The following is a 9,824-nucleotide window of genomic DNA, read 5'->3' as shown; positions in this document are numbered from 1 at the left end:
TGCAGCAGGAAACTGATGGGCACTCATGGTAGAAAAGAAACTGTTTGCCCCAGGCAGAGCAACCCAGCAACTGACAGGCAGGATAGTCTAGTGGTTAAGGCACAAGTCTAGGATTCATATCCTTGTTCTGCCACAGACTTCCTGTGTGTGCTTGTGCAGCTCACTTAGCCCTTCTGTACATAGGAACTAATAGTCCCAGCCTACCTCCCAGGAGGGTTGTGAAAAGACACATATTGAAGGTTTTTAGATGTTATAGTGATAGAAGCCAGATAAGGACCTTAGATAGAACCTATAAGTCTCCATGTCCTAGAGGTTGGGCTTTTCTTTTTTGGGGTTTCTTAATTTCATTTTTGGAGGGTTATTTTTTTTTAGCAATTTTTGAGCTCTACGTAGATTTTTCAGGGTTTTCGCTCTGTAGGTATATAAAGTACTGTTTCAAAGAGCATTAAATTAAAGCAAATCAGACCCTTTAGTGCACACCAGCAAGATCGCCACCAATTAATTCGTAACACGTTAGTGTGCCTTGGAAATCACACTCGCTGTAGTCCACACTACGGCTCTGTTAGACAAGTCCTTGATACAAGCCAGGGAGCAGGGATGTTACCTGTACAAACTGCATTGGACAAGGGGTGCAGACAATACTGAAAACCATTTCCAGTGTTTACCAGATAAACATCAATTTTGATTATATTGGGGGTGCTTATTGGTTAAAATCTAAAACCATATGCTCTACCCATAGGCTGGACCAAAGACTAAGCTCTGCTTGAGAGCGAAACCCAGGCCACTGGAACACACAGTCTCCCTTACAGATACAGGCAGATGTCAAGGGAAGAGGACTTTAAAAAAAAAAAAAAAGCAGACTTTTATTCAGTATTTATGGGCAACATTTCTCCTTCCAAATGAGAGTCCCCTACAGCACCACTGGATGAGTTCTCTCATTTGAGGTGTTGGAGGTCAAAAGAAGATTCAGAGTCTTATGCTAGCTTAAACACAAATCAAGAACTTTACAGATACTGTTAAAAATATGACCAAAAACTCATAGGTAAAAATACAGCACAATTAAAAACCCAGAAAGAGATTGAGGCAGGAGTCTGCACATCCAGCTTACGAGAGACTTCCTGCTTCCAGAGCTGTGCAGGGAGAATTTACACCTAGGAACCATCAAAAGGAAATGGAGAAATGTGAGATCAGCGTCGTCTCCTGTCCGGACTCCTGCTCCGCCTACGCCCGCCCCTGGAAGACAGACAGGGACAGAGTTATATATATGCTAGCCTGAGCTAACATCTCGAAAGATTTGAAAGCTATCGACGACTTCTATGCACAAGGACCACGTTCCTTGCCAAAGAAATGCAGCGCAACAGGAAAATATTCTCTTAAAACTCATGAACAGATCTCAGTGCGCTTCACTAACGCTAGGTATGTCGGGTCCCTGTTTTACAGAATCTGAGGCACAGAGCCATTAAACAACTTGCCCAAAGTTACATGCGTCAATGACTGGGTCCCGACTAGTAAGATCTCTTGACTGCTAACCTCCTGCTCAGACCATTAAATAACTGAAGAACACAATCCAACAGCATTCCCAACTGGCAAGAATTATTCATGATCCACTAGAAATTTAGCCCAGGGTTAACATTCCTGCTCTTGAACTTCTCATGATCTCAAGAGGTCAGGCCTTCAGTTTCACCCCCTCAGCAGAAACATCAGCATCCTAAACCACAAAAGAGCTCTAAAGCATCGTTTTACTACAGGGTGTTTTCCAGAGAGCTGTTCCTGAAAGCAGGCAGCACAGACTTGGTGACATTTTCTGCCCTGCTTCAGGCAGTTCCTTTGTCTGTAGGACAAAGACCATTTTCCTCTGGGAGTTCCCAGCATCTCTGGATGAAAAGCACAGAGGCTAAGGTGAAAGCCCCTAGAACATGCACATGGACTGAATGCAGGAACTCAAGAGTTTTACGCAGCAGCTCCAGGTAAAAGAGGGAGAGAGTCACTCCATGGGAAAGAATTTCCAGTTGGTCTAACTTAAAATCCTGTTCATTATTCAGTGGCTTCAGGGCTCTCAATCCATCACGTTCCACCAACACTAGAAAGCAAGTGTTCTCCACACTGCTGTGGAGGGTCTCCCTTTGTGAGAGAGCATGAGGCTAGCTCAGACTCCATGACTCACTCAATCCTCAATATCTCTGATGAGATGCCAAGCTGAGGACCAACCTGGTGTCAGCTGGGATGCAGCCCTCAACACTGGCAGCATCTTACCTTCTCTTTCCTTTTGGAGGCCCCCTGACAAAGCACCAGTCCACGCTGATCGGCTGCCCCATCAGATCCTGTCCGTTAAGACCTTCCATCGCTGCCTGGGCTTCTTTGTACGTTTCGTATTCTACTAGTGTGTATCCCTGTGGGGTGCAAGGAGACAATCCTCAGCCAGTGAGTGGCCCAGTGGGGGAGTTTAGCGAACACGCCAGAGACTGGGCCAGCCTTGAGAGCATATCACAGAAACCACTGAGAGCCGCCAGGACACTCGGCTCCACTGTTGGCATCAAGAATGCTGCCAACAATGGCAGGAGAAATACTGACTTGGCAGTAAGTGGAGTAAATAGAGTGCGCCCTACCATAAATAGAGATTTTCAATTAAACACACACACACACAAGCTGCCTGAACTCGTGCCTTGAACTGTTAGTTTTAACAGGATTTAATAGAGAAGGGGGCATTAACTATTACACTGATATGTTCCCTGCCCCTTCGCCTCCCCGGCGAGCTCAAAGCACATTAGTTAAGACTAAGCAGATTCATTTGCCTCACAGGCCTTTGTTAGCAGTATTCTCAATTTAGAGACAGAGGCCCAGAGAGCTGAAGTGACCTACCCCAGATCACACAGCAATTCAGTGTCCAGGCTGGATTCAAGAATCCCATCTCCAGTCCCTTCCTGCTCTAACCAATAGATTACACTGCCCCCCTCAAAGCTGGGAACACAACCCCAGAGCTCCTGGCTCCCAGCCCTGTGCTCAGTTTCTTTTCCTCTCCCAACTGCATGGGGGCAATTTCATCGGCATAGCTCTCTAGCTTACCTGGTCCCCATTACCACAGTATCTGAGCACCATGCAATCTGTAAGGTATTTATCCTCACACTTCCCTCCCCCAACCCCGAGGAAGGGCAGTGTTGCTATCCCCATTATGCAGATGAAGCACAAAGACACTAAGGCTCACATCCTCAAAGGTGTTCTGGTGCCTTCCACCTATTGAAACCAATGGGAGTTAAGAGCCTACATACTTTTGTGGATCTGAGCCTAAGTGACCTGTCCAAGGTCACATACCAAGTCTGCAGCAGAGCAGGAAATTGAGCCAAAGGGGAATGCCCTAACCACTAGACCATCCACCCCGTCCTACCTTCAGGTAGCCCGTTCGTCTGTCTAGATTCAAGTGGATGTTCTTTATCTCGCCATACTCTGCAAACTTGTCATGAATATCCTCTTCAGTGGCCTCCTCATGAACTCCGGTGACAAAGAGAATCCAGCCCTCCACCGCTGTAGCCACGGCATGCAAGGAAAAACAATGCTCGTTACACAGAAGGCAAGACGCGCTCCTCTGCTTGGTATGCAAACCCCACTGCCCACACACAACGCCTGCATCTACACACGCAGGATGGAAAGGGATCCTCCCACTGCTTAGCTTGGAACCCATTGGCAGCAGGGGGCTAAGTGAAAACGGATGCGGAATGGATGGAGGACTGAATCTAGCACTGGTAAAAAGGCAGCTTGACAGCCCTGGAGACAGTCGCTCTGTTATCCACACAATGTGGATGGTCTGGGCACAGTGTACATGTCATTATAATGATAATCCCTAGCTCGTATATGTTGCTTTTCATCGGTCGATCTCAAAAAATTTTTACGGATGAGGAAACTGAAATGCAAAGAGTTGAAGTGACTTGCCCAAGGTCATCTCACAGACCAGTGGCAGAGCTGGGAAACAGAACCTAGGGCTCCTGAATCCCAGTCCAGTGCTCTATCCACTACACCTCATGATCTCTCAGAATAGAATTGGTTTCCCCCCATCTTTAAAGCAACCCCACGCGGCCAAGGCTGGGTGTCCACACATGCTAAACCAAACATCTCTAGCAGATACTCACATCTCTGAGGCCCAGGTTCATCCCCATCTTGTTCCACGCTGTCATAGTCCTCACGTACTCTGGCCCTCGAACCTTCCTCTGGGCACACAATGGGGGGAGACAAAGATTGTTTGAGATGACTTGAAACATTATGCTAGTGCTTAGGGACCAGCCAAGAATGCAGCCCCATTGTGCTAAGCACTGTACACACAGTGGCAGACCATTCCTGTCCTGAAGGGTTTCCGGTCTAAATACTCTTAAACATGTATTCTAGCTGTTCTAAGCACTCCTGGGCACACACATATGTCCCTGCATTTAAGCTTTACAGCACATAAAATACTGTAGAGAGACACAAGCCTAGTAGTTAAAACAGTGATAAGCATCAGATTCCTGGTGACCTTGGTCAAGTTGTGTCACCCATGTATATAAGCTGGAGGGGTCTATTTTACAGACTGGGGAAACTGAGGCAAAGGGAGGTGAAGTGACTTGACAAAGGACAGAGCAAGTCAGTGACAGAATCCCGGATGGAACCCCGGAGTCCCGATTCCCATCCTAAAACACACTCCTGCGGCGTAAGCCATTGGGCAGTTTCTGTTTAGAAGCAGCCAGATGACTCCAGTAAGTAGCCAGACCATTCCAGTTAGCTACATGGCACAGGAGACCCCTCGTGATTCACACACAGGGTAACTCCATCATTCACGACAAGATTATCACCTGAACCAAATCCTCGGCCTTTCCTCTTCTTTGCTTTCTCCTTCAGTTTGTGGATGCTTTCTGCAGAGAAGTTCAATGTGTTAATTTCAACTGGAGGGAAGTCTGAAGCAGGCCATTTGGGGTAGAAGGGAAGGGGGGGCAACATTATCGGATCAGAACGAGGCTCGACCTAGATGGTGCAGGCCTCAGAACAACCCTAGGGCAGGGAGGAACTCAGGGTCAGAGCCGGGCAAGCCGGGCACAGGGGGAGGCTGGGTCAGAACCTGTCGGGGGTGGGGACCGGACTCAGGGGGCGGGACCGGGCGAGCCGGGCACAGGAGGAGGCCGGGTCAGAACCTGTCGGGGGCGGGGACCGGACTCAGGGGGCGGGACCGGGCGAGCCGGGCACAGGAGGAGGCTGGGTCAGAACCTGTCGGGGGCGGGGACCGGACTCGGGGGCGGGACCGGGCGAGCCGGGCACAGGGGGAGGCCGGGTCAGAACCTGTCGGGGGCGGGGACCGGACTCAGGGGGCGGGACCGGGCGAGCCGGGCACAGGAGGAGGCTGGGTCAGAACCTGTCGGGGGCGGGGACCGGACTCAGGGGGCGGGACCGGGCGAGCCGGGCACAGGGGGAGGCCGGGTCAGAACCTGGAGGGGGTGGGGACCGGACTCAGGGGGCGGAGCCAGGCGAGCTGGGCACAGGGGGAGGCCAGGTCAGAACCTGGCGGGGGCGGGGACTGGACTCAGGGGGCGGGACCGGGCGAGCCGGGCACAGGGGGAGGCTGGGTCAGAACCTGGCAGGGGCGGGGACCGGACTCAGGGGGCGGAGCCAGGCGAGCCGGGCACAGGGGGAGGCTGGGTCAGAACCTGTCGGGGGTGGGGACCGGACTCAGGGGGTGGGACCGGGCGAGCCGGGCACAGGAGGAGGCCGGGTCAGAACCTGTCGGGGGCGGGGACCGGACTCAGGGGGCGGGACCGGGCGAGCCGGGCACAGGAGGAGGCCGGGTCAGAACCTGTCGGGGGCGGGGACCGGACTCGGGGGCGGGACCGGGCGAGCCGGGCACAGGGGGAGGCCGGGTCAGAACCTGTCGGGGGCGGGGACCGGACTCAGGGGGCGGGACCGGGCGAGCCGGGCACAGGGGGAGGCCGGGTCAGAACCTGTCGGGGGCGGGGACCGGACTCAGGGGCGGGACCGGGCGAGCCAGGCACAGGGGGAGGCCGGGTCAGAACCTGTCGGGGGCGGGGACTGGACTCAAGGGGCGGAGCCAGGCGAGCCGGGCACAGGAGGAGGCTGGGTCAGAACCTGTTGGGGGCGGGGACTGGACTCAGGGGGCGGGACCGGGCGAGTCGGGCACAGGGGGAGGCCGGGTCAGAACCTGGCGGGGGTGGGGACCGGACTCAGGGGGCGGAGCCAGGCGAGCTGGGCACAGGGGGAGGCCAGGTCAGAACCTGGCGGGGGCGGGGACTGGACTCAGGGGGCGGGACCGGGAAAGCCGGGCACAGGGGGAGGCCGGGTCAGAACCTGTCGGGGGCGGGGACTGGACTCAGGGGGCGGGACCGGGAAAGCCGGGCACAGGGGGAGGCCGGGTCAGAACCTGGCAGGGGCGGGGACCGGACTCAGGGGGCGGAGCCAGGCGAGCCGGGCACAGGGGGAGGCCGGGTCAGAACCTGTCGGGGGTGGGGACCGGACTCGGGGGCGGGACCGGGCGAGCCGGGCACAGGAGGAGGCCGGGTCAGAACCTGTCGGGGGCGGGACCGGGCGAGCCGGGCACAGGGGGAGGCCGGGTCAGAACCTGTCGGGGGCGGGGACCGGACTCGGGGGCGGGACCGGGCGAGCCGGGCACAGGGGGAGGCCGGGTCAGAACCTGTCGGGGGCGGGGACTGGACTCAGGGGGCGGGACTGGGCGAGCCGGGCACAGGGGGAGGCCGGGTCAGAACCTGTCGGGGGCGGGGACCGGACTCAGGGGGCGGGACCGGGCGAGCCGGGCACAGGGGGAGGCCGGGTCAGAACCTGTCGGGGGCGGGGACTGGACTCAGGGGGCGGGACCGGGCGAGCCGGGCACAGGGGGAGGCCGGGTCAGAACCTGTCGGGGGCGGGGACCGGACTCAGGGGGCGGGACCGGGCGAGCCGGGCACAGGGGGAGGCCGGGTCAGAACCTGTCGGGGGCGGGGACCGGACTCAGGGGGCGGGACCGGGCGAGCCGGGCACAGGGGGAGGCCGGGTCAGAACCTGTCGGGGGCGGGGACCGGACTCGGGGGCGGGACCGGGCGAGCCGGGCACAGGGGGAGGCCAGGTCAGAACCTGTCGGGGGCGGGGACCGGACTCAGGGGGCGGGACCGGGCGAGCCGGGCACAGGGGGAGGCCGGGTCAGAACCTGTCGGGGGCGGGGACCGGACTCAGGGGGCGGGACCGGGCGAGCCGGGCACAGGGGGAGGCCGGGTCAGAACCTGGCGGGGGCGGGGACCAGACTCGGGGGCGGGACCGGGCGAGTCGGGCACAGGGGGAGGCCGTGTCAGAACCTGTCGGGGGCGGGGACCAGACTCGGGGGCGGGACCGGGCGAGCCGGGCACAGGGGGAGGCCGTGTCAGAACCTGTCGGGGGCGGGGACCGGACTCAGGGGGCGGGACCGGGCGAGCCGGGCACAGGGGGAGCCGGGTCAGAACCTGTCGGGGGCGGGGACCGGACTTGGAGGTGGGACCGGGCGAGCCGGGCACAGGGGGAGGCCGTGTCAGAACCTGTCGGGGGCGGGGACCGGACTTGGAGGTGGGACCGGGCGAGCCGGGCACAGGGGGAGGCCGGGTCAGAACCTGTCGGGGGCGGGGACTGGACTCAGGGGGCGGGACCGGGCGAGCCGGGCACAGGGGGAGCCGGGTCAGAACCTGTCGGGGGCGGGGACCGGACTCGGGGGCGGGACCGGGCGAGCCGGGCACAGGAGGAGGCTGGGTCAGAACCTGTCGGGGGCGGGGACCGGACTCGGGGGCGGGACCGGGCGAGCCGGGCACAGGAGGAGGCTGGGTCAGAACCGCACTAAGCCCGGTTCGGGGGGGGGGGGGGTCAGAGCCGGGGGGGGGCAGCAATTCTGGGCTCCGACCCCATCTGGCTGCGGGGAAGACGGGCCAGAACCAGCCCGGTCTAGGGCTCCGGAACCGGACAAGGCCCAGCGGGGAGGGGGCCGTGGGGCGGGGCTCGGCTCGGGCCCCCCTTACCGTCCCCATCCTCGTCCATGGCGAAGTCCTCGCCCCCCGCCTCGTGAAGATCCAGCACGTCCGCCATCTTGCCCCTGTGCGCCTGGCTGCGCCGCGGCTGCTGCTGAGGAGGGGACGGGCAGCTTGCCGGGTCGGGACCGCGCTGCACGCCGGGAAGCGGGGCGGAAGTACCTCTCCAATTCTCTGTGAATACCGCGGGCGCCGCCATCTTGGGAAGGGCAAGCGTTTTTCCTCGCTGGCGGCCACCATCTTGATAGCGTCACGTGCCCTCGCCCTAGCGCGCTGATGGCCGCCATCTTGAGAAGGTCAATATTGCCTAGTCCCTCTGCGGTCGCCCTCTTGGGGAGGGCAGGCGGCAGGTTCCCCCCACCTCCAGTTGCAGCCAGCTGCTTTCTCAGAGCAACCAGCCAATTCCCTCCTCCTCAGCTGGGCCTTGGGATTCTCCTCCCTGCCCCATGAGACCATGTCCTTCCTTCTCCCCCACTCCACTCCTCCCACCGACCCCCACTGGGGTTACCACCTTTGAAATGTTAACTCCCTCGCCCCCCCCTCCACCCCGGCAAGCCCGCCACACCCCCTCGCACCCGCCCCCCAACATCACTTATGGTAGCTAGCAAGATAACACATTTTGCTAAGATTGATAGCATCCCCCTCTCCTCACACACGCGTGACTCTCTCACACGTGTGTGCGGGGACGGGCAGACAGCTGCTGTATTTTCACCAGTTGTGATCGGCTGTCGCTTAGCTGGGGAAGTGGGAAAAGGGCCGTGTCTTTAGCTGGACACCCCACCTTTTAACAGTGGATAATTATCCCACTGTATTGTGATAATGCAAATCTTTAGACGCACTTAAAGAAACGGGCAGATTAAATTATTTTTCTGGCAACTGACAACTCCATAAAAAAACCCAGCCAGGCTGGTCAAATACCAGCCAGGTGGTAACCCTACCCCCCGTGCTGCATCCTGCATCCCATCCCCCCCAACTGATTCCACAGAAGCCACCAAACAGCCATCCAATGACATCACTACTGCCATTCACTAAATTCAAACCAGCCATTTACAGGTGAAGCAAACTTCACCCACTATTGTACATTAGCCCAGTTTCATGTCTCAACTCTTGTCTGAAACGGCCACGTATGGAGATCTCCTCTGATCCCTAACACAGGGGACTGCCAAGTTGGAATAGTTTCTCAAACAGCTCACAAAGGCCAAGTGGTTTTGGACAGCTTCTGCTCGACGTGCAGCAGATGCTGTGTCTGCCAGCGGGATGAGCCTTGTCCCCTTTTTCCAGATTAAAAACAAAGCCTCATTAGGGAATCAAACGCTGCCACTTCACCTATTTTAAAGAGTGGAGGTTTACCATATGTCTCACTTGGAGCGGCTTGTCACCTGCCTTTTCAGCAGGCAGGCACGTTGTGACAGATTTAATAATTTTATTAAGATAATGTTGAAGTGAAAAGAAAACAGTACAGAGTTTAGGCATAGAAGTTTCTGGTTATCAGGGAATAAGGTACTTTACCTCCTTCCCACCCCCAAGAAAGTGCAGCATAAAACTGCTTTGTTCAAGTTTTTCTAAATAAGTTATCCCCAAAGGCCGTGGACTTGAAATGATGCAGCCACAGCACGAAGCAACAGGCAGAAAGTAACAGCCGATGAGACTGGGAGAGAGAACACATACTTGGAAACTAAACCAAGGTAATGTTTCCAGCGTCTGCTATAGATACTCCCAGCCCACGCTATAGTCGCTAACTGTCTACGAAGCTCCTCTGAAGGCTAGGCCCTGCAGCTCCTCTCATGAATGGAATATGCTACCCCCATATGCAGT

General features: G+C 57.4%; 1 protein-coding gene across 1 annotated transcript; it reads right to left on the bottom strand.

Moving 5' to 3' along the window:
- Positions 1-843: 843 nt before the first annotated feature.
- On the bottom strand, positions 844-8,151 carry RBM8A (RNA binding motif protein 8A). Its single transcript, XM_073322666.2, has 6 exons — positions 8,001-8,151; positions 4,815-4,874; positions 4,122-4,199; positions 3,383-3,519; positions 2,254-2,390; positions 844-1,233 (listed from the first exon to the last, which is right to left on the bottom strand). The coding sequence occupies exons 1-6, from the start codon at positions 8,065-8,067 to the stop codon at positions 1,188-1,190; spliced, it is 525 nt and encodes a 174-aa protein (XP_073178767.1). The 5' UTR covers positions 8,068-8,151; the 3' UTR covers positions 844-1,187.
- Between the last annotated feature and the right edge of the window lie 1,673 nt (positions 8,152-9,824).

The sequence above is a fragment of the Lepidochelys kempii genome, chromosome 24 (assembly GCF_965140285.1).
Source record: "Lepidochelys kempii isolate rLepKem1 chromosome 24, rLepKem1.hap1, whole genome shotgun sequence".
Taxonomy (NCBI): Eukaryota; Metazoa; Chordata; order Testudines; family Cheloniidae; genus Lepidochelys; species Lepidochelys kempii.
The sequence above is the reverse complement of the archived record's forward strand: the minus strand, read 5'-3'. Positions and strand labels throughout refer to the sequence as shown.

What these genes read in the sequence shown, in the direction of transcription:
- RBM8A (XM_073322666.2), bottom strand. Translation starts at nt 8,067, where the DNA reads ATGGCGGACGTGCTGGATCTTCACGAGGCGGGGGGCGAGGACTTCGCC. An exon ending in CATGGACGAGGATGGGGACG is followed by an intron (nt 4,875 to 8,000) that starts GTAAGGGGGGCC and finishes ACTTCTCTGCAG; the next exon opens with AAAGCATCCACAAACTGAAG. An exon ending in CCTCCAAAAGGAAAGAGAAG is followed by an intron (nt 1,234 to 2,253) that starts GTAAGATGCTGC and finishes TCTGTCTTCCAG; the next exon opens with GGGCGGGCGTAGGCGGAGCA.